The 27299-nt window shown below is 43.6% G+C and overlaps 1 protein-coding gene across 2 annotated transcripts in view; it reads right to left on the minus strand.

The window, feature by feature from the left end:
• The window catches only part of Prkaa1 (protein kinase AMP-activated catalytic subunit alpha 1), a 36252-nt gene extending 10741 nt beyond the window's left edge, over positions 1–25511 (minus strand). The window contains exons 1-4 of one of the 2 annotated variants that reach the window (XM_052743213.1): positions 25348–25511; positions 6942–7083; positions 5195–5288; positions 1183–1327 (exon numbers count right to left, since the gene is read on the minus strand). In XM_052743213.1, coding sequence (XP_052599173.1) covers positions 1183–1327; positions 5195–5288; positions 6942–7083; positions 25348–25474 — 508 coding nt within the window. In that variant the 5' untranslated portion in view covers positions 25475–25511. Of the gene's footprint in view, positions 1–1182; positions 1328–5194; positions 5289–6941; positions 7084–25347 lie in introns of those variants that run through there. The other variant, XM_052743214.1, reaches the window with a different exon arrangement.
• Between the last annotated feature and the right edge of the window lie 1788 nt (positions 25512–27299).

Here is a 27299-nt window from a genome sequence, read left to right on the forward strand (position 1 = left end):
ATCACAGACTTCATTTCCCAAATATTCTGCCCGTATATACAAAGGTACAATGTATTTCAATAGGAGTTTAATGAGTATATATTAAACTACAGATGGCTTCGCTTTCTAGAATAAATGTGAAATGTTTAACTCTTCATATAGATATTGCTAGGCAAAATAATCTCAGATGAATAGAAAGATTTCTACCACTCCTGCTCTGCTCTATAGAACAAAGCCCAAGCTCAGAACGGTCATCCAAACCTGTAATCTTGGTATTTTAGTCTCTTCTCTTTTTAGAGACAGGGCCTTACTACGTAGCCCACTGTGGCCGTGAATCCACCTGCCTCCATCTCTGGAACTCTGGGGTCACAGGCATGTGCGACCACATCTGAAATTCAACTTTATAGCATTTAAATATTTAAAAGTTTCCTCATAGACTTCATCTTTCTAGATTTCAATTTTTTCAATAATTCCATTCCACTTACTTTCCATTTTCTCCACACTTGACCAAAAGAATATATTAGAAATGAAACTGCTACCTTTTTCACAAATAATAGTCACCTCTTTTCTTTTTTTTTTTTTTTTTTGTTTTGTTTTGTTTTGTTTTAGCTTTGGTTTTGTTTTTTTTTGTTTTTCAAGACAGGGTTTCTCTGTGTTTCTTTGCGCCTTTCCTGGAACTCGCTCTGTAGACCAGGCTGGCCTCGAACTCACAGAGATCCGCCTGCCTCTGCCTCCCAAGTGTTGGGATTAAAGGCGTGCACCACCACCACCTGGCTAGTCACCTCTTTTCAAATGATCTCTCTAATGTTGACAACTTGAAGTATTTGCTATCACAAAACTGAATTTTATGGCTGGCGAGAGATGGCTTAGCAGACAAAGGTGCTTACCACTGAACCTGACAGTCTAAGCTCAATCCATTAAGACCCACATGGTGGAAGACCAGAAACAACCCCCAAAGATGTCCTTTGACATGTGTATATGAGTCTGTGTGTATGTGTGTGTGTGTGTGTGTGTATGTGTGTGTGTGTGTGCATGTGTGTGCACAAAGTAACTAAATCGCTTTATACTCGGTTTTGAAGAAGACAGTAACTTACTGTTTTCCCCTTTTGTATTCTTATTTGCAAGATGGGATTCTGAGCATACCCCACAGATACTACAGAAGACTGCTACGTATCCTCACTGAATAGTTCAAACCATCCTTACCAAAATCAGCTATCTTTGCATTCATGTGTGCATCAAGCAGGACGTTCTCAGGTTTCAAGTCTCTGTGGACCACCATGTGCCTGTGACAATAATCCACACCAGAAAGGATCTGTTGGAACAGACGTCGACTTTCCTTTTCATCCAACTAGGAAAAGCGGAAAAGTATTTTAAGCTGTGCATTATATCAAGTATTAAAAAGTTTCAATGGAAACTTTTCCTACTTATAATTCTCCAGCCTACAAACTGCCGAAGCATGAAACCTTCCAAGTGAACTTCACCCATGAGGTACTTTTGAAATGGTGAAGTAATGCAGGCAACAATAAACTGGGATGCCAGGAGGCTACGGGGACCTGGATCAACTTTCTGATCCTATCACCTGCACAGACCACGTTTAAAAACCTGTCTTCTTCTGTAGTTCATGGGCTATTTCTAGTAGTTTCAACTTCTACCTGAAATTAGGCGTATTTTTCATTCTAAGTTAGTGATGTTTAATCCTTCATTTTTTTTTTTTTTGGTTAATCCTTCATTCTTTTAATAAATATTTATTGAACATATTCAGTATGCTATACAGGTTAGACAGTCATAACACAGAAATGAATGGAAGGAAGGCCCTACTCTAGTTGACAAAAATAATGCAGAATGTGCTCTGATGGACAGACGCAAACCCGTGGTCAAACAGACGGTCCTCGTCGGACTCGGGGTCACAAAACAAAACAAGAAGTCATGCAAGTAAGAAAGAGGCCTGTAGGAAGGAGAGGAATGGGCGGAGCGGGACAGAGAAGAGAGTATAGGGAGAGAGAAGAAATAGAATGCACTGATACCCGGACGAAACTGTCCAAGAACACCTTTAATTGATAAGAAAAGAAAGAAAAAGAATACAGAAAGCGGTACTGGGGTGGGGTACTACTTTAAAAGACTATGATAAAGTAACAAGCAAGCACTGTAATTGAAGTACAAAGCAACCATAGTCTGTGTTCTGAAACTTAAGATGATTTTTAAGTTTTTATTTATGTGTATAAGAGTGTGTGTGTGTGTGTGTGTGTGTGTGTGTGTGTGTGTGTGTATACACATCTGCATTCAGGTGCCTACAGAGGCCAGAATTCTGAGGACAGTGGACTCTCTGGATCTAGAGCTAGAGACAGCCTTGAGCCACCCTATATGGGTGCTAAGAACCAAACTTCAGACCTCCGAAAGAAGAGCAAACCCTCATGACTGCTGAGCCATTCTTCAGGCCCGAGATGTTTTTATTTAAATAAAAGAAAATCCTTAACACTTTTTCCTTTTGCGTGTTTACTGGGGAAAAAAAAAAATCTTACGCTACAAATAAAATTTTCAAATATAATCTTTTAAAAATACTCTTCAAAACTCTTCCCTGTATTTTTTGAGGTTTGCTCAACAAGTGATAACCAATACTGGTTTACACCTGCTTCAGGACAGCGCATTTAATAGAGAAGCTGCGGATCCCCTAGGCAAGGACTCTCACATGCAATTCTCCGGGAGGTCATGAGCAAGCATTCTAAATCCAGAATTCTGCACCTTCAATGTGTGGATAATGTGGGGACAACGATAAACTGATCATTTCTTGGAATGTAAAATTAAAACTCCTACTGACATGTAAGACAGCCTTCTTCAAGAAAAATATCGTACTATTTTTGCAATCTAGTGCCTTTATTCGTTCCAGTAGATGTTTATAAAAAGATTATGAAAGAGGACGAGAAAATTTAACGAACAAACAACATAAGGAGTAAAATAAGTGAAAGGCTACAGAGGTGGAAAGCACTGTGTTTGCAAAAACACAGTACAAAGGATGTCGGAGACTAAAGGAAGACGACAAGCAACATCAGAGCAGACTGCGGCGGATGAACAGCGTGCACTGAATCTTTTGTGCAGGGCTAACAGCACTAGGAAGCTATCAGCAACACACAAGGCCCAGAAAACAAAGGACCGAGAGACAGCACCCACCCAGAGGAGTGCCTGGACAGCAGATGAAGACAGCAAAACCAAAGCCTAGAGGAAGAAATAAACACATGCATAGGAAACCCTAGAGAAACTGAGGAACTAGGACTTCCTGAGGCAGAGTGAGGGGTGAGCTAGAAACAAGAAAGCTGGTCCTGGTGAGAACCTTTAAACTCCTTGCTACTGGGGAGTAAGACCTCTGGTTATTTAAGCGAAGCCAAGCTGGATCGCTCTCAAGGACACTGTGGCAGGAACAGGGGATTGTAAGGAAGATGTGCTCTAAGTGACAATCAGGACACTAACAGAAGAGAATGGACCCCAATTCCCACCTCAGTTCCAACCGCTAAACTACTGCCTTCAACAAAATAGGAAACACCAAGTACCAAGTCAAATGAAGAAGAAAAATTCTTATGATGGTTAGCAAACGATTTACCCGACCCAAATTAACAGCTCTCCCAACAACTCAACTTATGGGAAAAGCCACCAATCACTAAATCTCACATGTATGGCATTTGGTACTTCATTCTGAGATGGAGAGCCAAGAATCACGTGATCTGAGAAGAGTCATAAAAAAAGACAAATAAAATGAGGAAAAGTGGGGGGGAAGTGGGGGGACCAAAAGGCACCGAGAATGGAACAGAGCAGGAGCCAAAAGACAATTAAAACTTAAAACCAAAACGTCTTTCTCAACCAGGTAAAGGTGCATCTGTGAAGCCAAACAGGCAGGCTGTCCAAGGGCAATTTCAGAAAATGAGGCAGATATCTAAAATACAGAAACAGAGCAGCCGAAAATTCAGCATTCAAAACGTAAAACTAATGACATCCCCATATCATAGTGCAAGATGACCAGAAATGACAAACAGAAGAAAAGAGATAAGAAAAGAAGGCAGTGATGAGCCGGGCGGTGGTGGCGCACGCCTTTAATCCCAGCACTTGGGAGGCAGAGGCAGGCAGATCTCTGTGAGTTCGAGGCCAGCCTGGTCTACAGAGCAAGATCCAGGAAAGGCGCAAAGCTACACAGAGAAACCCTGTCTCGGGAAAAAAAAAAAAAAAAAGAAGGCAGTGATGATTTTAGGAAGAATTCCTCTAGGGAGTAGGAGTGGGGCCTAGAAGGATGAGAAAGGAAATACTTTAAATAGAAATTGGCCATGTTGAGAAATAAGTAAAGATTAACTTGGTTAGTGAGTTTTATTCTGATTAAAGAGAAACACTATGTAAAATGAGTGAATGAATAATGCAAATAACTTTCGACTGAAAGCAGGCCAAGTTCTTTTCTCAATGCCAGATGTGGGGCTTTTAGAAGGGACAAATCAGATAACCAGAGGTCCAGCATGGGCAGGGAACAGTGCTCAGTATTTGTATCTATAACTTAAATGTCTCCAAAGTTCCTTCCACCACTGAAGTCCTGAAGTCTAATTCCAAAGTCTTCCATAAAGCCCGTTCTTACTGTCCCAGGTACATCAGAGTTCAGAAACGAAAAAATGAATGCAACCTAAATGTGGCCAGGGTTGAACAACGAGGCCTACATCCTTAAATATTTAATAATATATTTTGTAAGGAATACTTATAAAGTTTAAGATGCACACTAAATAGGTTTGTATAGGCCAGGTACACCTTTAATCCCAACACTCGGGAGGCAGAGGCAGGGAGATCTCTATGCATTGGAAGCCAGTGTGACCTAAAGAGCGAGTTCCAAGCCAGCTGAGGTGGCATAGTGAGACCCTGTCTCAAAAAAAAAGTTTGTATACCCCAAAGCATAAGTCTAAGGATTATAAATTTTGGGGATTTAAGTGAACTCTATCACTAATAAATCACCTGACCTTGAACAAATATTTAACTGGGAGGCTCAATATTCATGTCTGTCTGTGTAAGTGGCTCAGGGGTTCATCACTGAGGTCCTTCTTTCTACCTCTAAGTAGCCTATGATTCTAAACAAATATGACTAAGGAAATTGGTTACTAAACAGACCTCTGACAACTGCTCTCTGACATTTTGATGCAATAAGGGATACAGGGGAGTTATAAAATATGTACAGGATTAAATGAGAACTGCTTACCCTTCCATTTTTACAGATATAATCAAATAGCTCTCCTCCTGAGACATATTCCATCACCATGAAAATATCAGATGGTGTACTGATGACCTGGTACCTGGTGAGAGAAAACATTATCTACTAACATTAAAACACGTGTATTCATCCATTCCATAAAGATTCACTAAGAACCTGTAAGGACCCAGGTACTGGGATAGAAGATCGTGGGTTACAAAGCCAATCCTGTTTTTGTGATGCTCTTGATCCAGGTGCCAGGAAACAGACAGCAAACAAGCATTATCTAGTGCAGAGCATGTGATGGAGAAAAGAAAGCAAACTCTCTTCTATACAGAGTTCTCCAGGAAGGCCACCAAGTACACCTGAGCAGAGCCTGAAGGAAGGAAGGAGCAGACTATGTTACCCGGGAGGAGGGTGAACCAGGCAGAGGGAACAGCAAGGGTAAGGGCCCAGGTGGGAGTCTGCTTGGCATGCTCATGGTAAGGCAAGAGCCAAACAAGGCAGGAGAAACAGGATGTGGAGTCAGTCACTGGAGGCCAAAGATGCAGAACGTCACAAGCCAGGAAGGCAGGGACTTTTAGCTTTGGTTTAAAGGAAGATGAAAAGCTATGGGATGTTTTGAATGCTAGCAGTCGCATGATCTACATAGTCAAAGACTAAGTAGCAGCGGTGTGAAGAATTGACTGAATGCTAAGAAGAAGCTGAGGCTCCTCTGGCAGCCCATGAGAGGGGAGGAGAGGGGAGATGGTTCCGACCAATATGGCGGTGACAGAGGACTGAGAGACAGACCAGAGATCCAGTCTGAAGGAAGAGATGGAGGGATGGTGTGGAGAGGGACTGTTAAATAGGACTGTTAATGATGCTCTTACATTTTCATCAGTGTTAAGTGGCAATTAACCACAGAGGTGAGAACAGATCCCAGGAGGTGATAAAGAGATGACCCTGGACCAGGTCTTTTGAAATGCCTCGGGGATATCCCAATGAGGATATAAAGTCAGCAGCGGGCATAGGGCCCAGAGTTCAAAGCAAGAAACATACACTTCGGGCCACTAGCATATATGATATTTCAAAACACTAATAAATGAGAGAGAAAACAATTTTTGAGCCAGACAGTTCAACAGGAAAGTCCAAGCAGCTTTAAAGTATAGCCTACACAGCCACACAGGGTGGGGGTGGGGGGCAAGAACTAAGTTACCTGTAGCCTCCCAGTGGCAGCCGGAAAGCAGCAGTGAGGACCACGGCCCTCCTGCAATGCTAAACTCCTCAGATTCTGGTATGTGTATGAACAAGTACAAGCGGGGTAAGGAAAAACCATTTCTCGCACACAGTCTCCCGTGAGCCTAGTTCCCAGCATTTGGAAATTTAAAATGTAGAGGTCAAGGATTTTTTTTTTTTTTTTTTTTGCCTCTTTTTATCTTTCCGGTGGACCTGGGAGGGCCTGGCACCTGCTACAGAGACTCTTACTAGAAAATCAATAGTTGGTTCCCGACATAAAAACAGAAGCACCAAGTTATCAGAAGGGCCTCTGTCCAAACAACGGGAAGAACAAGAACAAGTCTGATACGAGCCACGCTAAAACACGAGGGCGGGCTTTGCAATTGGCAGTGAGCGGGGCTGGCTGCAGGAGCAGACAGCCACCTCCAGCCTCGGGAACGGGCAGAGCGCCAGGCCTCTCTCTCTGGCTCGCCAGGTTAGGCAGGTTAACAACAGGCACGAGCAGATGACGGGAGCAGGTTCCATAAGCTGGGCTTACAGTTTAATGATGTGAGGGTGCCGGAAAAGCTTCAGGTTCTGAATCTCTCTGCGGATTTTCCCAACCACGTCGAGGCTCCGGATCTTCTGCCGGTTGAGTATCTTCACAGCCACTTTATGGCCAGTTAATTCATGCTTGCCCACTGCAGGAGGAGTCATTTTAATACGTTAGGACAAGGTTTCATTGGTAATGTACTTCGGTGTATTATAACAGTAAGCTAAGCACTCTGAGAAGATACTTTAGCATGTTCGCTCCCCCCTTTCCCCAATTATGACTCTGAAAGTAAATGTTTAAGTCAGGAGACGCACACAAGGAACTTCTCACTAAGTGTGGTTTGGGGGAGAAAAGGAAAGCTAGAACAGTTGTGGGAGAATAGGAGAAATTCTACCCTCTTCCTGTATGCCTTCAGGTACTCAAATTCTTTTAACTTACTATTCATTTTTAGACTGTCGGATATATAAAATCAAACTCTACCTTTTTTTTGACACTTTCCACAGATGTTCACACATGGAGAAACTGGTATGCCGCCATTAACATCATATGATAAGGATACAGACATGGTAGCTTACGGCTGGAATCCTAACAGTCAGACAGCAGAGGCAGGAGGACTGAGAACTTAGGACAGGCCTGGGCTATGTGGTGACACTGTCTCAAAACAATATAAACCAACAAAAATCCTATGACATGGAATAGTTCCATCTTCCCCTCAGAAAACTGCCCTGCAGGGCTGGGGAGGCCGGCTCAGCCACCAAGAGCTGCACAAGCATGAGGCCTTAAATCCAAATTTCCACAACCCACACTTAAAAAAAAAAAGAGGAGGGGGTGCTGGAGAGACAGCTCAGGACTTAAGAGCACTGACCTGCCATCATCAGAGAAATGCAAATCAAAACGACTCAGATGACACCTTACGCCTGTCAGAATGGCTATGATCAAAAACAGTCTATGACATGACAGTCTATGTTGGAGAGGATGCGGAGCAAGGGGAACACTCCTCCACTGTTGGTGGGAGTGCAAACTTGTACAACCACTTTGGAAATCAGTATGGCGGTTTCTCAGAAAATTGGGAATTGATGTACCTCAAGACCCAGTCATACCACTCTTGGGCATAGACCCAAGGAATGCTCAATCATACCACAACGATACATGCTGAACTATGTTCATAGCAGCATTATTTGTAATAGCCAGAACCTGGAAACAACCTAGATGCCCCTCAACTGAAGAATGGGTTAAGAAAATGTGGTACATATACACAATGGAGTACTACTCAACAGAGAAAAAAAAACAATGACATAATGAAATTTGCAGGCAAATGGATGGAACTAGAAAATGTCATCCTGAGTGAGGTAACCCAGACTCAGAAGGACAAACATGGTATATACTCACTCATAAGTGGATACTAAATATAAAGCAAAGGACAATCAGACTGGAACCCACAGATCCAGGGAGGCTACCTAGCAGGGGGGACCCTAGGATGACTGTGGCTTATAATAAGTTTTGGTTTTGCCCAATCACTTGGCAAGCTTTAGTGAAACATTTCACTACTAGGACAAAAATTTGTACCATATCAAGCTGATGAAAGAAAATGATGGCTGTACTTTCAGGAGGGGAGGCTAAAATCTTTTTAGATTATGGGTTAGCCTATAGAAAAATATCTGCTGTAAATCAAACAGTGAAGGGGAAGATGAATAGGAATCTCACTTACACAACTTAAGTAAAACATAGCTGTCTCAACAGATGAAAATTGGTTTCTTCTGTATCCCAGAATCTAATCAGTATTTATATTATAATAATTATTATTTATTATAATAATTCAGCTATTATTTGGCTTAAAAGGGCTTATTGGGAAATGTTATCATTTTTACTATTTTCTACAGAGAAAATATTTTCCAGTTTCAAACAACCCTGGACTTTTGAATTATAACCTGCTTTTACGTTAAAAAAATAATTTTTTTTAGATTAGCTACTGTCATTCGTGGAAAGAAGACACAGAGGCACTCTAAGGATAAATTTTAGCCTTTTCTAGCTGTAGGGGCATAAGCCTCTGGTGGACTGACCCAGTGTCCTTAGCAAAGGGCTTATACAACTCACACCTTTAGCAAGTCAATTTCCTTATACCAACACCTATCAGAGCTCCCCAAAGAGACAATGCTACATGCAAATTCTCAGTTAGGAGACCTCTTGGTTTGCTGCCCCCAACCCAGTTCTGCATAGACTTTGCCCCCTTAGGAAACTCCCTGACAAGATTGACATGTTTCAGAGTCTTGCTCCGACCACCGTACGGCGGCTTGTTTCCTTGCTTCCCTGCCATGTTCTACTCTCTCTCCGGAGCCACAGCCAAAATAAACTCTTTCAAATTAAAAACCATCCATAACTTCAGTTCCAGGGGATCTGATAACCTCTTCTGGCCTCCTTGGGCACCAGGCACACACACAGTGCATAGATATATATGCAGAGTTAACACCCATGCACATAAAAAATAAATAAATCATTTTTAAAGGGATTCCATTTTGTCCAATGCTATGTCTACCCAAACAGTCAATGGGCACAGAAAAATTCGGATACTGCTACTGACGCACAGTCTCCAACAGTCTAACGTCTATGTGTGCCCTTTATCAGGAACCTACAGGAGAATATAGATCCTACCAAAATCAGAATGGAAACCAACAAACAAAAAAAGACAACATATCTAGTTAAGAAGAGATCTAAACCAGGCAGCTGGTGGCACACACTTAATTTAATCCCAGCACTCTGGAGGTAGAGACAGGCAGATCTCTGTGAGTTTGAGGCCAGCCTGGTCTACAGAGAGAGATCCAGGACAGCCAGAGCTGTTACATGGAGAAACCCTGTCTCAATAAAAAAAGAACAGAGGACAAAGAGAAGAAGGAGAGATCCAAGACTGTGCTGGCTTCTTTTCCTGGTCTTGGAAGCCCTGCTACTAGTTTCCGGCCAGCAAGGGCTACCGAATGGGGCACCGTCACCAAAAGCAAACCAGCAAGGCCAAGTGTGGTAGTGCATGCCTGTGATGCCAGCACATGAGGAGAGGAGAGAGAGAGAGGAGGCGGCTAAGGCCATTTGGGGCTATAAAAAGATCTCAAGACCAGCTTCACTGGCATCAGAGCCAAATGAGCCCACCCCCCAAAACAGGAATCCAAAGCAGGAGGAAAACTAAGAAAATTCCCAGATGGTGAGGAAAGAAAGCTACAGCGGGGAGCTGTTGGACAGCAGCAAATTCAGACGGGACATTAAAGCCAGGTGTGGTGGCGCACATCCTTCATCCCAGCACTCGGGAGGCAGAGGCAGGTATAGCGCTGAGTTCAAAGCCAGTCTGGTCTACAAAGCGAGTTCCAGGACAGCCAGGGTTACACAGAGAAACCCTGTCTTGGAAAAAAAAAAAAAAAAAAGTATGGAATATTATTTGAGACAGAGATTTATTATAAAGGTACTAGAAGACATGGGAAATAACCTTAATTTCAAAGAAAAGTCAGAAAAAATGAAGTAATTCATTAACTCAAGCCAGAAAGAACTAAAGGAACTATGAAGCCAGGCATGGTGGCACGTACCTTTAAACCCAGCACTCAAAAGGCAGATGCAAGTGGATCTCTGAGTTCGAGGCCAGCTTGGTCTACACAGTGAATTCCAGGCCATCCAGGGCTACATTTGTGAGACCCAGTCTCAAAAAACCAAGAAGAGAAAAGAAAAAGAAATAAGCTACAGTGTCGGCTCAGCAATTACTATGTGTGTGTCACTGTGGGGACGGGCTTTCAGGTTTCCTACGCTCAGGATACCACCCAGTGTCTCAACTGACTTCCTGTTGCCTGCAAGATGTAGGACTCTCAACTACTCATCTAGTGTAGTGTCTGCCTGCCCACGGCCGTGCTCCCCACCATGATGATAATGGACTGAACCTCTGAAACTGTAAGCGAGCCGCCCCAATTAAATGTTTCCTTTATAAGAGTTGCCATGGTCCTGGTATCTCTGCACAGCAATAAAAACCCTAAGACATTATTCATGCAGTCAAATGTAGAAAAGTAAAAGAAATATGACTATGACTATATTAGGAAAAGGAAAATATACAGGAAGAAGAAAATGCTAAAATTAGTATAAAATCAAGAACATTCTAAGTTCTGATGTGGCTTTTGCCAATCTCAAATCCTAATTAGATATGATTAAGAACAGCAACTGTTATAGCCCGATTTGGGAAGTACTTTCTGTCTGGGAACTAGTTTATTGACACTTAATCTCATCTGATCGAACTGTCCCCCAAATTCACAAGCTCTGGCCCTGTGGGGGCCCTTTCTCCATCAGCTCTCTAACTGAGCCACAACTAGGAAACAGAACCGAGTAATAGCAGACTCGGACCTGGAAAGAATACTGGGAAACAATCCATTTGGGCCTCAACTTCAACACAAGTCAACCAGTCTTCTACTAGGCCCTGCTCAACTGAGCATCAACCCAACTAATGGGAATAAATAACTGAGGGCCAGGGAGAGAGCTCAGTAGACAAGGGCATCTGTTGCCAACCTGACACCCTGCACTTGATCCTGGGGTCCACTCAGTGGAAGAGAGAGATAACTCCTAAAGACTGCCCTCTCACCAGCCCACTGAGTCACACATGGCCCTACATACACATAGATACATACACATTCATAATTCTTTTCAAAAACACTTGAGGTTTTCCAAAACTGTAGATATAATTTCTTCCCTTGAGTAAAGAGCTAAAGTAGGAGGTTCTGAATATTCCCTCTGACTCATTTGGGATTTTGTACCTCACATTTCCTATAAACCAACCTAGCATAGTCCATGAGCTCCAAGACAGTGAGAAACCCAATCTCAAAAAACTAGGTGCACACCTTTAATCTCAGCAACTCAGGAGGTAGAGGTAGGTGGATCTTTGTGAGTTTGAGGCCAGCCTGGTCTACATAGTGAGTTCTAGGCTGGCCTGGCTACACATATAGAGAAAACCTGTTTCAAGACAAAACAAAAAACGAGGTGGACACTGCCAGAGGAACCACAGACAGAGGTTGAACCCTATTCTGCACACATATACACACCCCTGAACACAAATGTATACCGGCAACTAAAAACAGATATATGTATATTGTGGTAGTTTGAATGTAACTGGCCCCCATAAGCTCATAGGGAATGGTACCATTAGAAGGCATGGTTTTGTTGGAGTAGTATGGCCTTGTTGGAGGAAATGTATCACTGAAGGGGTGGGCTTTGAGGTCTCCTATGCTCAAGCTATGCCCAGTGACACAGTCCACTTCCTGTGGATCAAAATGTAGAACTCTCAGCTCCTTCTCCAGCACCATGTCTGCCCTGCACACTGCCATGTCCCACCATGATGATAACAGACTAAACCTCTGAAACTGTAAGCCACCCCAGTCAAATGTTTTCCTTTATAAAAGCTGCTGTGGTCATGGGTCTCTTTACAGCAATAAAACCCTAACTAAGACATATATGCACATACACAACGAGCAACCTGAGTGGTGTCACACACCTATACTCGGAGCACTAGGGACCTAAGGCAAGAGGAACTGCCAAGAATTTGAGGCTAGTCTGGGCTACACAGCAAGACCCTGTCTCATACTCATAAAGCAGAGTTGCAGATGTAACTCAGTTGGTAAAGTGCTTACACAGATAGCATGGACAAAAAGCACTGGGTTTGATCCCCAATACTGTGTGAGTGTGATGGTGCACCCTTGAAGTTCCAGGCCACAGAAGGTAACACAGGAGGATCAGAAGTTCTAGGTCATCCTAGCCAGTTCAAGGTCAGCCTGTAATATATAAGACTGACATTTTAAAGAAAAGCCAGATACGGTGGCTCATACCTATGATTACAATGCTTAGTAGGCTGAGACAGGAGGACTGTCACATTCAAGGCCAACTGAGGCTAATGTGTAAGACCCTGTCTCAAAAAAAAAAAAAAAAAAAAAAATCTAGCGTGGCTCAGTAGGTAAGACTGCTTACTGCCAAGTCTGATGACCTGAGTTCCTGAGTTCAATTCCTAGGATCAACGTAGCGGAAGGAAAGAACCTACTCCTCAAAGTCGTCTTCTGACCTCCACTAACACAACATGGTGCATACACACACACACACACACACACACACACACACACACACACACAAATGAAAATGGGGGTTGGGCTACTTATTTAAATACAAAAAAGAGCAAAAGAAGTCACATAAATTCAACTGTATTGAGATAGAAACTGAGAAGGGTTGACCAGGGAATGGAAGGTACTACATTAGCAATCATAAAGCCAGGGGTCATTCATACCTCCCAGTACACAGACATCAATGAACTCAACAGAAAGGAAGCAACAGAGAAAGTAGTATGATAGCTTTTTCTGTCTGCTTAATAAAAAACTAATAATAGTGCCATTTTTGTGTGAGGGGGGGTGGCTGGATGAACCAATAGAACACTTTAGGGAAACCAATAAACGTCTTGAGAGTTAAAGATGACACTGTATTTAAAAAGAAAAAAAATGTAGTGCTCCAAGGTGAACTACAAAGTAAACTGCAAACATTCATAAATGTTTCTCAGTTTATCACAGCTTATTATGTAAGAACAAAAGACTGCAAACCTCCTAATGACTAATTTCAGAAAATGTTTAATCCATTGTTGTTCCAATACAGAAGACTCCTGTGAGACATGTTCCTATCAATATGAAGAGTAAGCAAAGTTACAGACTTCCACATCTGCCACCTACAGAAAAAGAAGAAAGGTATTCTCTAGGCACTGTTTTTAAAACTTTACTGTTTTATATTCGTTTCAGTTAAAAAAAAAAAAAATCCAAGGAGACAGCTACAACACTAGGCATTAGCAGATCCCTCCTTCCACTGGGGCAGATTGCACACCCAGTTTCCTGTCCACCCCAGAAGGCAGTGTGAGTACAAAGCAGAGATTCTGTAGCCCTGAGTGTCATTCCTGTTTGAAGGTATTTAGTAGACATCTGCCACAGGCAAGTTAAAAAACTGTCAATGCAACCTCCTGTTCTACAAGGGCGGCCATAATGGCATGTAAAGCAGTGTTTGTAAAGCACCTTTCATACTGTCTAGCACATAGTAAGGGACCACAGACGATTGTGGCTATCAGTATTCAGAGACAAGTTTCCATTCTTCCCAAAGCAGTCCCCCAGCGCTATTTAATTGGCCCTGAATTACCCATCTGAATGCTCCAACAGCCGCTGGGATCTTAGCTCTTTGACCAGTGGTTCCTGTTCACTTGCCTTCAGCAGCCAACCCTTATCAAAGCTAAATACGAGCCTTTGGCGCTGGAGTCATTTATCAGCTTAAATCCCACCATCCCAACCCACCACACTCCAAGCCCGAGATTTCCGGATTCCAAAGTTCAGCCCACTTCCTCACCGGTTAATATTCAACAGGTCACTGCTACACACTTACAACCATGTCACCTTCTACCTAAAATTTTCAGGAACAGCTCTATGGTCACAGATGGGAAGAGTCCGGGGGGGGGGGGGGGGGGGGGGGGGGGGGGTCTGGGGGAGACAGGCTCATTTGACTATAGTTTAAGTAATGTCTTCTTAAACAAGTACCTTTTTCTGTAATATAAATCTAGCTGGTTTGTATTATGCAATACAATGAAATCATCCACCTTATTAGTCAACAGTCCATCCACTGTGTACACAAACATATTGCGACTCTCACCAACTTGGAAAGACTGGTATTACTAACATCCTTCCTACAGGGAACAGAGGCACACAAAGACATAACTTATCCACAGGTACACAGCTGGATGGGTACAGCTGGTGAGCGGTGCAGCCAAAAGCTAAACTCAGACTGGGTTTAAACACTTCTTGCTTCTTCCAAGACAGGAAATGTGCTAACACTCTTTAAACATTTTAAGATGATTTTTATGGATTATTACCTTATGTGTGGCATGTATGTATGAATGTGGGTACCCTGGTGCCCCAGCACACATGCAGAGGTCAGAGACGAACCTTCGGGAGTCAGTTCTCTCCTCCACCCAGCCTCCAAGGAGAGAACTCAGGTTCACCAAGCTTGCACAGCAAAGCTTTGTACCCAGAGCCATCTTGCCAGCTCGTAATAATATATCTCGTAGAAAAAGATAAATCTGGGAGCTAGAAAGACAGCTCAGCAGTTAGGAGCTCCCCAGTGGTCTTGCGGAGAATCTGAGTTCAGCTTCCAGCACCCACATCAGGTTTTTCCCAGCACCTACATTGGGCTGCTCACAACTCCCAATGACTCCAGCTCCAGTGACTCAAGAATTCTGGCCTCTGCTGGCACCAGCACTCACAAGTGCAAACCCACACACAGACCCCCTCCACACACATAATTAAAAATAATAAATAGCCAGGCGTATGGTGTCCACCGTTAATCCCACCACTAAGAAGGCAGATCTCTGAGTAGAAGGTCTCCTGATCTACAGAGTGAAAACCTATCTCAAATGATTATATGTAAAATTAAACTTTTAAAAAAAGATAAAACTTCCAAAAGAAATTGCACAGTGTAATGCATATATATGCATCTTTCTGATAATACATATAAAAGTTGAACAATCAGAAGCATCTTCAGTTTATAGTGCAGTTTTGAAAATAATAGATGGAATTTTCCCATAATGAAGAAATCGTTCTTAAATTTCACTTTTTCATTTGATCTTTTTCCTATCTTAGAACATACACTTTGTCTGCTAAAAAACCTGCCTCCTAACAACTTCAAAATCTTTTTATTCTAGTTTTTGAAATTTAAAAATCTTAAGATATACCACAAAGACATTTTGCTAAAACATCTCAAATCACCTTATAAGTTACCCCAAAATTTAAGAGTGGGTGGTGGTGGTGGCACATGGTTTTAATCCCAGAGGGGATTAATGGCAGTTGATCTCTATGAGTTCAAGGCCAACCTGGTCTTTATAGAAAGTTCCAGGACAGCCACAGCTATGTAGAAAGACCTAGTCTCAAAAAATAAATACATACATAAATCAACTAATTAACTAAATCCTTTAAAAGAAAAGAGAAAAAGCATAGAGCTTTAAAGGTGAAAGACCTTTCTAAGAAAGCAAGAGGACCTGGTTTAAATTCTCAGCTCCCACATAAAAGCCAAGAATGGCAATGCATGCCTGGAACCTCGGCATCTCAAGAGCAAAGACAGGCAGGTCCCAGGAGCTGCCAGCTAGCCTGGGCTTCAGGGTACGTTAGCTTCAGGTCCAGTGAGGGACCAATAGAGGAAAACACCTGACATCCTCCTCTGGCCTCCACACATGTGTCGGTGTGCACATGAATGATAAAACATGAAACAGCACAATGCGTTTGGTGAGCTGAGTTGGTTTGCATCAACCTGGAACTTCAGAATGCTCTCTTATTTGGAAATAGCTCTTTACAAATGGAATTAGTAGAGGGTGGCAAAATGCTGCGATGCTACATTCAGGGTGAGCTTACAATTAGCTAAGGACTTGTTTTCATAAGGAGAGGGTGCAGACAGACAGATGATGACTAGCTATGAGGCAGCAGAAGAGACAGGAGCTATGCTACCACAAGCCAAGCAAAACCAGGAGCCAGCAGAAGCTGAGAAGGAAGGAACACATTCTCCACTAACCTTCAAAGGGGGCACAGCCCTGGGGACCCCAGGCTTCCACCTCTGACCTCCAGACTGGAAGAGAATAATGTTCTCTTGTTTTAAGCCACCAATCTTTTAGTACTACTACTGCAGCCCCAGCAAGGTGATATGCTTATCAATTTAAAAAGCAGCCAGCATTCTGGAGGTGGAGGGAGACAGATTGGGAGTTCAAGGCCAAACCCAGGTATATGAGACTAGGGGGATGGAGAGATGGCTCAGCAGTTCAGAGCACAGACTGCTCTTCCAGAGGACCACCCACATCAGGAGGCATACAACCATCTGTCACTCCAGCTTCAGGAAGGGGATCCGACACCTCTGGCCTCCACGGGCACTGCAGTCATGTGCATATACACAAACACACACACAAACATAATTTTCAAAATAATAATAAAATTTTAAAATAGCATTGCTAACAAGAGTCCTAGAAAAAAGGCTTTCTAAAGTAGACTATGCATGCCCAAGGTTTCAAAAACAAAAAATAGTGTTCATGAGGACAGGGACACAAATGTTCAGCTTATGTAAACATGTTCAATGTGCCTTCATACAATGCTTTGCTGGGAGCTGTTTAGCTCAGAGGACTTTCTATGACTAGCCAATTTTGCCGATGCTCCTGGGGTTTTCTCCCTTTGAAGCTAAGCTGCATCCCTCACAGACTGTCAGCAATCACCCTCCACAGCCCTTCTCCAGTGCTCTGATTATTTCCTACTGGATGAAAAAGTCATGCAGCTAAAAGTACCAGAATTGATTTTCTCAAGCCATGTTCTGTAAGCATAAAGTAGATTGTACTTTATGTATAATGTATGTACATAATATGTGGAGGAATGGAGCCTCCACAGAAAAAGATTTCCCAAACCTAGGAAAGGATGTATATTCTACCTTCTACAGACTCTTTATGTTTATTAACAAGGCTCTGGCAAATTATAGAGTAAAAACAAACAAATAAACAAAACTGTTAAATATGGTATCTCTTTGTGGGTTTGAATGTTTGGTTTTTGGTGGACTGTTTAGGAAGGATTAGGAGATGTGGCCTTGTTGTGAAGGTGTGGGCTTTGAGGTTTCAATAGCCCACACCAGGCCCAGCGTGTGTCTGTGTCTATCTCTGTCTCTCTCTCTGTCTGTCTGCCTGCCTGCCTGTCTGTCTGCCACCCCCTCCCTGCCTCCTGTTTATGAATCAGATGCTAGCTCTCAGCTACTGCTCCTGTGCCACACCTGCCTGCCTGCCACTGACATGCTCCCTGCTATGATGGCTATGGACGTACCTTCTAAAATAAAATAAAATAAAAATGCTTTCTTTTGTAAGTTGCCTTAGTCATGGTGTCTCTGCACAGCAACAGAACAGTAACTGAGACACTCCTAAATCTCCATCCCTGCCATTAAGGCATTTGATTTGGATGTATTGTGCCCCTAGTGAAAAAGAGTCACAGAATTTTCCCTCCTGTTTGCTTCATTTTACTTCTTCATGGTCCATCATCGGCATCTGTCTGGTCAATACAACAAAATCAGACTAATGATGGCAGAAGATTATTCTGACATTTGCTAGATCTTAACTTGCACATCAGTTAGTCGTGTGTGAAGTAGGTCCTTTTACTCTTGTTTCACCTCCTTTTAACCCCCCAGAGCAGGCTGGTTTAGCCACACTAACCAAATAAGTGAGCTCTGGCTTAAGGAGAGAGACCCTGCACACACACCCAAAAAAAGTGTCATAACACACAGACAGGCGTACAAAAACACACCGATATACACACATTAAAAATAACACGCCGGGCGGTGGTGGCGCACGTCTTTAATCCCAGCACTCGGGAGGCAGAGCCAGGCGGATCTCTGTGAGTTCGAGGCCAGCCTGGGCTACCAAGTGAGTTCCAGGAAAGGCGCAAAGCTACACAGAGAAACCCTGTCTCGAAAAACCAAAAAATAATAATAATAATAATAATAATAATAATAATAATACAAACATCTCTAAGGTTTTTAAGCAGTGTCTCAACCCTGATGATCATAAAATATTTTCTCTTTCAAAACAGACCTTATCTCAGCTGGGCAGGGTGGTGCACACCTTCGATCCCAGCACTCAGACGGTGATGGGATTGCAGAGTTCAAACCTAGCCCTGTCTACAAAGAATTCCAGGGCAGGACAGGCTACACCACAGAGAAAGCCTGTCTCGAAAAACAAACAAAAAACTACAGACCTCTTCAATTTACCAATCTTCACCTCTTCCTCCCAGTTCGGTCAGTCATTATGGCATTACAATGTTGCCAGTATAGATGCACAGGAACACAGAAATGTTTGCCTTGAGTAGGATTGGCAACATTAACATTTCAGCAGCAGAAAACTTTGAAAAACAGTATCGGAGACCTCGCAATAAGTCTGCCAAGCTGTTATTTTAAGCATGAAGAAACTCTGCTGGTCAGTAATTTGTCAAAGTAATTTCTGATCAAATCCAACTGCTCTTGAGACTCCAAGTCTTTCAACCTATCCACTCTTTCTTACCCACTGCAACGAAGAGGAGCAAGGAGAAAGATGTACACATCCTCTACCAACCACTGCAGTGAGGGGGGAAGCCGGGAATGGCATAAAGTCAGAATCAGAACTGTTTTCTCAAAACTGGGCTAAAGATTCTCTATTGAGTAAACTTAGGCGGAGTCAAAGAAATTGCTGTTCCCCAGAATTGCTGTTCCCGTCAATCAGTGAATGTAAGTAAGAAAAGGACTTTGTCAGGAGTATCTATTCCCTGAGGGGCCCTGCCTGCCCTTTACCAACACTTAATCTGTATTTTTCAGACTGTTACTATGTTTTCAACAGTGCTAAAAGGTTACTCTGAAGCAAAATGCAACACAGGCAGAGCCTCATCCAGAGGGTCTACCTCACAAGATCAGCGGTTTATTCAACTAAAGAGCAGCTAACAAACTACCAAGTTACTGCTCTCTACCGAGAACTCTAACTACAAAACGTTGCCAACAAATGATCTAACCAGATCCGGAATGCTCAAGTGTAACAAGATCCTTTTTTTTTTTAATTTATGGTTTTGTTTGTTTGTTTTCGAGACAGGGTGGTATTTTTAAAGAAAGGATTTTAACAGGCTAGAGATGCCATGGAGATAGGAATGTCCCCTGAAAGCACCCCAGCCACCTAACCATTTCCGTGTCCCTTCTAAAATTAGAAGAAAATCCCACTAGAAGTGTTAGGAAATAGCTTAATCCTGGCGAGGGAGGAGCTGAAAAGATTTCCTTCAGGCATATCAAAACATGCCAAGGGCCAGTGAGATGCACAGCTGGTTAAGGCAACAGAGCTGATAACCCGATAACCCGAGTTCCAGCCTCAGGACCCACGTGGTAGAAGGAAAGAACCAACTCCAGAAAGTTCTCCTCTAATATCTACACAATGCCAAACACACACACACACACACACACACACACACACACACACACACACACACACACACTAATAAATAAAAAAGTGCTGGGCGGTGGTGGCGCACGCCTTTAATCCCAGCACTTGCGGGGGCAGAGGCAGGTGGATCTTTCTGAGTTCAAGGCCAGCCTGGTCTACCAAGTGAGTTCCTGAAAAGCCAGAGCTACACAGAGAGAAACGCTGTCTTGAGTAACTGAAAAAAAAAAAAAAAAAAAAAAAAAAAGGTAAGGTTTTTTTTTTTTTCAGAGTCATACCAAAACTCAAGCACCAGCTGCTTAAGCAATACATTACAGACACAATTGAGAACCTAGACGATTTCTCCCAGAGCTCTTCTTTCATCTCTCCCCAAGAGGTGACCACCATTCTGAATTCAGTGTCCATCTCTCCACACACTAATATATTCTCATTATGTAAGTATAAATTCATAAAAATACAGTGACATCTCATTCTTTTCATCAATTTTACTTATTTAAAAAGGACTGTGGTGCACGCACAAAAGAATAAAGGTTGCACAACACTACAGCATCATTGGGTACCCAGTCTCTGGAGCAAAGACCACAGCAGTTTTGTGTATATTTACATAGAAACAAACTATAAACAGAGAAACAGTAATGTGCATATTTGCCTCTGCTTTCCATATATAAATGGTAGGTAGCTATACATTACTTTTTTGCTCTTAAAATATACCTGGAAAACTCTTCTCTAAATTATATAAAATTCCTTACTTCTCCCTTAAATGTTTATAAGGTATTTCATTGTATGGAGAAACTAACTATTCACCTTTCAGAAAAGTTAGTTCCAGTCAGGTGGTGGCGTATGCTTTTAATCCCGGCACTCAAAAGACGGAGGCAGGCGGATCTCTGTGAGTTCAAGGCCAGCCTGGTCTACAAAGTGAGTTCCAGAACAACCAGGACTGTTAGACAGAGAAACCCTGTCTTAAAAAAAAATGAAAGGGGTAGGGGGGTGAGTGTTCCAGAAGGAAGGAGAGAAAGAGAGAGGGAGGGTAGATAGAAAGAAAGATTTTAGTTTCAGGGAGATGGTTTAGTGTGTAAAGGTCCTTAAGGATCCGAGTCTGATCCCTGGGACTAACATGATAGAAAGAACTCTAGAAAGAAAGGATTCACTCCCAAGTTTTCCTCTGACTCCACACATGCACCATGGCATGAGTGTGCCAAACGTGTGTTTGTGTGTGTGTCTGTGTGTGTGTGTGTGTGTGTGTGTGTGTGTGTAAAAAGTTATTTCTAAATTTTTTGTTGTAATTGTTGTTCAGTTTTTTGAGGCAAGATCTCTGGCAGCCCAGGCTGATCTTTAACTTATATAGCAGAGGCCGGCCTTCAACTCCTAATCCTCCTGCCTCTAGCTCTCAAGTACTGAGTTTACAGTGTATGTTACCACACCCAGCTAATTCTAAACTTCTATATTATACACACTGTAACAAATAACACAATCTCCAAGCGCGTGCACACATACAGAATAAATTCCTACAAGTTCAATTGCTGGGCTAACTTTAGTACATACTGTCGGCCACTACAGATAGTATTAATTTGTACTGGCATTAGACAAGTGTTTTGTATGTTTTTTAATCTATATAAATATTAGATGTTACATATTCTTCTACAATATGAACTTGTGTTTTTGTTTTTAGAACCAGGGTCTCATGTAGCCCCAGCAGGACTCAAACTCAGTATCTTATCAAGATAATAACCTTCCTGTCTTGGCCTCCCAAGTGCTGAGATGACAAGCATGTCCCAGCATGCCTGTCTCTACAACTTGCCTTTGGTGCCTACCCTTATTTTCTAAAGATTCACTCATGCCAAATATATATGGCGCATATGGATCATATACAATATATGTGTATGTGCATATATGTATACGTATATATTTTATTTTTAACTTGAGGAAATTTTCCTGATTCATTCAAAGAGAAGAGTATCTATTTACCTGAAATAATGGTTTAAAATAGAGAACTACTCACCAACCTAACAGATCATATGCAGAAGTAACTTATTTGCTGAAGACACATCCAGCCCATAAAAACTCTCAAGAGCTGCCATTTTCCTGTACTATTACAGGAACATGACTCTGTTCATTGATGCTTCTGTAACAGTTCTATGGGAGGTGGGAGATGACATGCAAAGGAATAGAGACTGACACCTTGACAAACAGTGGAAAAAAAAAAAAGATACCTTGAAAATTGTCATTCAAGCCCAATCCCAAACCCTAGTTTTCTGTTTATCCTTTCCCCTCCAAATGTCAGCATTAAGTAACCTGATTATTTTCATTAGTAATTACTTCATAACAAGATAATCACTATCAATTTAGCCACAAAATTACACTTCTAGAACTGGTAATGTGGCTCAGCTGGTGGAGCACTGGGCTAGCATGCACAAAGCCCGGGGTTCAGTTCCTCATACGGTAGACAAGCGGGCAGGGGGGCACACACATGTCTGCAATCCCAGCAGTGGGGGGGGCAAGCGCAGGAGGATCAAAAGTCCAAGGCCCTCCTCAGTTACATAGTTAGTTTGAGGCCAACCTGGGCTAAATGAGACCTTATGTCATAAAACAAACAAACAACAACAACAACAAAAAAAAAAAAACCACTTAAATTCCCTGGAGGCACTGAATATCATACTGGGGATTTATTTGTCTATCATGATCACATTTTCTGTTAAATTTTCTTATGTTAAGAAATTTACCAACATATATAATACTTGAAAATTACAACATAGGATGAATGCTCTTTTTTGAGGCAAGGTTTCTCTGTGTAGCTTTGGAGCCTGTCCTGGAACTCACTCTGTAGCCCAGGCAGGCCTCGAACTCACAGAGATCCGCCTACCTCTGCCTCCCAAGTGCTAGTGCCCGGCAGGACGAATGCTCTTATCTCTAAGAATTCTTATCAAACTAAGACTGGGGTTAATTACCAATATGACCACTACAGTAGTTAATTTTATCCACTCACTGAACATCCCCCCCCCCCCCCCCCCCCCCCGTGTTCTCTCCTATCCTAACAATACTCATTCTTTGTAGGTGCCCCTCCAGCAAGAGCAAGAACACATATAACCATATACTGAATCCAAGTACTCAGGGGAAAAAAGATGCTCCCAACACACATACATCCAAGCCTGGGTCTCACTCCTCTCACGGTCATACCATCCCCCACACCAGAAGACATACGGCCATTCCTTGCTATGGAGAGGATCACAGCAAAAGTCATGGTTATCAAAAAAAAAAATTTTTAAGAAGCTGGGGAGATGGCTCAGCGGTTAAGAGCACTGGCTGCTATTCCAGAGGACCCAGGTTCAATTCCCAGCACCCACATGGCAGCTCACAACTGTCTGTAACTCCAGTTCCAGGAGATCTGACATCTTCACACCAATGCACATAAAATAAAATTAAATAAATTTTTTTCTTTAAAAAAAAAAAAAAGCATCCCAACTGTTTAACAGTTTTAAGATGGACTGGTTGAATGATGAGACCGACATCAACTAGCAGGTTTAAGGACAAGTTTAATTATAACCATGAAGCTATGATCCTCTGACTCACACTGGTCCTCTCTATTTGGGGAGGTTTATGACTGACAGGGTAGTATTTCAAGAGAAGGCTGTGTGGGTGGAGAAGTGAAGGTTAAGGAAAGGAAAAGCAGAGTCACTGAGGGGGAAGAGTGTGTCACTGACACTTCACAGGTCAAATCCCCAAGCTGCACACAACCTCTTCTTCCTTTCTCATCTGCCTGGTCCGCTCTGGTCTGTGTCAGGGGAACTGTGGACACCACCTTCTGAGCAGAACCCTCAGAAGGAGGGTGGGGAGGCCAAGACTGGCTTAGCACTACAATCAGCGCACTAAGAAGCATTTCTTTCCAACATTTGTAAACTAAATGGCCAAGAAGGAACAGGCCTAGCTCAAAGTACACAAAACACTGAAAGGGCTGCCTGTTAATACCAGCTACTTAGGAGGCTGAGACACAAAGGATGACAAGTTCAAAGCCAACCTGGGCAGCTCTGTAAAACTCTAAATAAACAGATAGATAGATAGATAAATAGACAGACAGATGATAGATAGATTGAAACAAAGCAGAAACCTGGAAGAGCAAACATCTTACTGGCCTAGTACGAACCCACCCTAGACTTTCACCTGCTCCTCCTGCTCCTCACACTGTAGTGCTTGCTGGCTGATTTTTCCTAGTGTTTATGGATTTGCTCCCCTGAGGGTAACACAGCAACTTCCAAGTTTTAGGACTGGGAAAGGGCAAGAGAAGGAAGGGTTCTTCTGTTCCTCCTGGGAGAACAGAGCTCAGTTAGCTCTCTATGTAAGTTTTTATGAACTTTTTTTTATTTCAATCAAATGTCTACTAAGAGCTTACTACATGCAGGTCATATGGTCATGTTTCTCCAAAACCGACGCATGAATTATTTCTTATCAGTTCCAAACTTCCTTCCTCTAAATACTTAATAGCAAGCTTAAATATTTTAAAGGGGAAAAAAGTCCACCTCACAAAGGTTGCAATCAGAATTCTCCTTGTCAGAGGTGGTGGGCTAGAGAGCAAGCTTGTTAACAGAATGCTTGTACTTTTGCTTCCACAATAAGAGGGGGTTCTACCAAAACAAACAAAAAAAGTCCAAAGGATATGCACTAAATTACCAATATAAATATATTGTAAGAATAAACGGAAACTGTACCAATAGGCTAATAAATACTATCTGGGGGTAACATATCCCCTATCTACCAGGTATGGCTTTCAGAAATCACAAAACTTCCAAAAATGAAAACTTAAAGCACTGAGTCTGCACTGAACTGTAAACCATGCATGGAAAACACAGCGCCAGTTCACATGCATATCCATCAAATGTCCTAAAGGAGATCAGTAGTTCTTACAAGGGTATTATTATTAGCGTTAATTTCTGAAAGATCTCCCCACAGCTACCTCACTCTGGGGAGAACACATTTCGATTCCGAAAAACCGAAGAAGCACTTAAGTCGACAACCTCCCAAAAGCGAGGCAGCGACAACTCCGAGGACCGCCAAGGCGCGATGAGCTGGCTGTGCGCCAAGGGTGCACAAGCGATCCGAGAGCCAGACGAGACCCTCCTCGTCCCCGCCAGGCGCCCCCCGCGCGCGCGCGCAGCGCCCAACTCCCTCGCCTGGGAAAGTTGCACCCCGAGACATCCCCGCCCCTCGGGCGCCGCGCCGTCGCCATGGCGACCGCCCCCCACCCCACCGCAGCGGGCCCCGTCGCTCTGCAGCCCGCGGCGGCCTCGGGCTCCGCTCCCAGCGCCTCCGGGACCGGGGGGGGGGGTACCGAGCCCAGAGACCCGGAAGGCGGGCGCGGGGGAGGATGCGGAGTGCGAAAAGGCATCCGTCGCCCTCGGTTCGCGGGGTCCGCGCTGGCCGGGCCGTCCTCACCCTTCACTTTGCCGAAGGTGCCGACGCCCAGCGTGTCCCCCAGAATGTAGTGGCCGATCTTCACCCGCCCGTCGTGCTTCTGCTTCTCGGCCGTCGCCATCTTCCTCCAGGAACTGAGTCTGCGCATGGCGCCGCGGGAGGGGGCGGAGGGGGCGAGTAGGGCCGCGCCGGGGGTGGGCGGGTGCCGAGGGGGTGGGGACGCGGGTGCGCCGCGGCGGGGCGCAGTCGCCGGCCGCCGCCCGCGCAGGCCCCGCAGTCCCCGCAGCCGGCCGCCGAGCGCACTCGCTCCCCCTGGCGGGCGGGGCGGCGGGGCGGCGGGAGCGGCGCCGGTACTCGCCTCGGCGCCCCGCATCCCTGTGCGCGCGCCCGCCCGCCCACCTGCGCGCGGGAGGGCTCCCTGGCTCCCCCTCCAGCGCGGCGGGCCACAGTCCCCCCCCCCAGGTTGCCCCTCCGGGGTCTGCGTGGGAAGGGGGACAAGCCCACCCTCCCCTGTAATTCCCAGGAGGGCAATGCAGAATCGTTGCCCCGGGAGAGTGCAGTGTGCTTTGGAAACATGGCAGGGGACACCGCCCTTCCACTGACTTCTAACCTTGATTTTTCATCTCATCTCAGTGGCATCTGGAAGCCCAGGGTGTTTTCACTTGCACTTTTAATACTTCCCACAGCTTCAAACCAACAAACAGCAACAAAAACTCGGAGCCACTAACTACTATTGGGCACCGCACAGCTCAAGCAGCCTGGAGGGTGACTTCCGTCCCAGGAAATTTGCTACCCTCAAATTTCCTCTGTGATGAGCAGCAGGCTGGGAATGTGTGCGAGTGTATGGGTATTCGGGAAAGAGGGATGTCATCCCGAACTTACGGTGTATAGAAATTAATATTTTCACATTTTCAATAAAATGTACACTTTCACTGCGCTAAAAAAATGAATGTATTGTTGGTATAAATGGAGTCAAAACGTATCACAAAGAAAATATGTTTGCAATAGAATTTACAAGCGAGTCTGTTAATCAATTCTACCCCAACAATAGGCAAAATCAACTGCATTATCATAATATATATGCATATATATGTGTGTGTGTGTGTGTGTGTGTGTGTGTGTGTGTGTGTGTGTGTGTGTGTGTGTAGCTGGAGTTTTCCTGCCTGGCCCACAGTCAGGACAAATCTCTCTCACCTGCCAGTCCCACAGCCTCTCAGACCCGACCAAGTAAACACAGAGACTTATATTGGTTACAAACTGTATGGCCGTGGCAGGCTTCTTGCTAACTGTTCTTACTGCTTAAATTAATCCATTTCCATTAATCTATACCTTGCCACATAGCTCGTGGCTTACCGGCATCTTCACATGCTGTTTGTCATCATGGTGGCTGGCAGTGTCTCTCTGACTCAGCCTTCCACTTCCCAGCTTTATTCTCCTCCTTGTCCCGCCTACACTTCCTGCCTAGCCAATGGCCAATCAGTGTTTTATTTATTGACTAATTAGCAACACATTTGCCATACAGAACATCCCACAGCATATATGCCCTTCAGTTTTACAGTTTCAATTCCTATCGATGTCAATGGACAAAATGGTCAGTCTTCATGAAGGGATGTTTTGTTTTTAAGAAACAAGAAAGGCCATGTTTCTTCAGTATGAAAATTGCCATCTCTCCCAGTTTCTTTATGTTCTAGGTTCTGACATCAACGTGATGTACATTAAGTACTGCTTTGTTCCAAGGAAAGCACTTCAGGGGAAAGAAATCCACTTTGAGCTTAGAGCACTGGTTCTCAGCCTTCCTAATGCTGTGATCCTTTAATACAGTTCCTCATGTTGTGGTACCCCCCCCACACACACCATAAAATTATTTTTGTTGCTACTTCATAACTGTAATTTTGCTACTGTTACAAATTGCAATGTAAATATCTGTTTTTCTGACAGGCAACCCTTGTAAAAGGGTCGTTTGACCAAAAAAA

The sequence above is a fragment of the Peromyscus californicus genome, unplaced genomic scaffold (genome assembly GCF_007827085.1).
Source record: "Peromyscus californicus insignis strain IS unplaced genomic scaffold, ASM782708v3 Scaffold_18__1_contigs__length_77618521, whole genome shotgun sequence".
Classification (NCBI taxonomy): domain Eukaryota; kingdom Metazoa; phylum Chordata; class Mammalia; order Rodentia; family Cricetidae; genus Peromyscus; species Peromyscus californicus.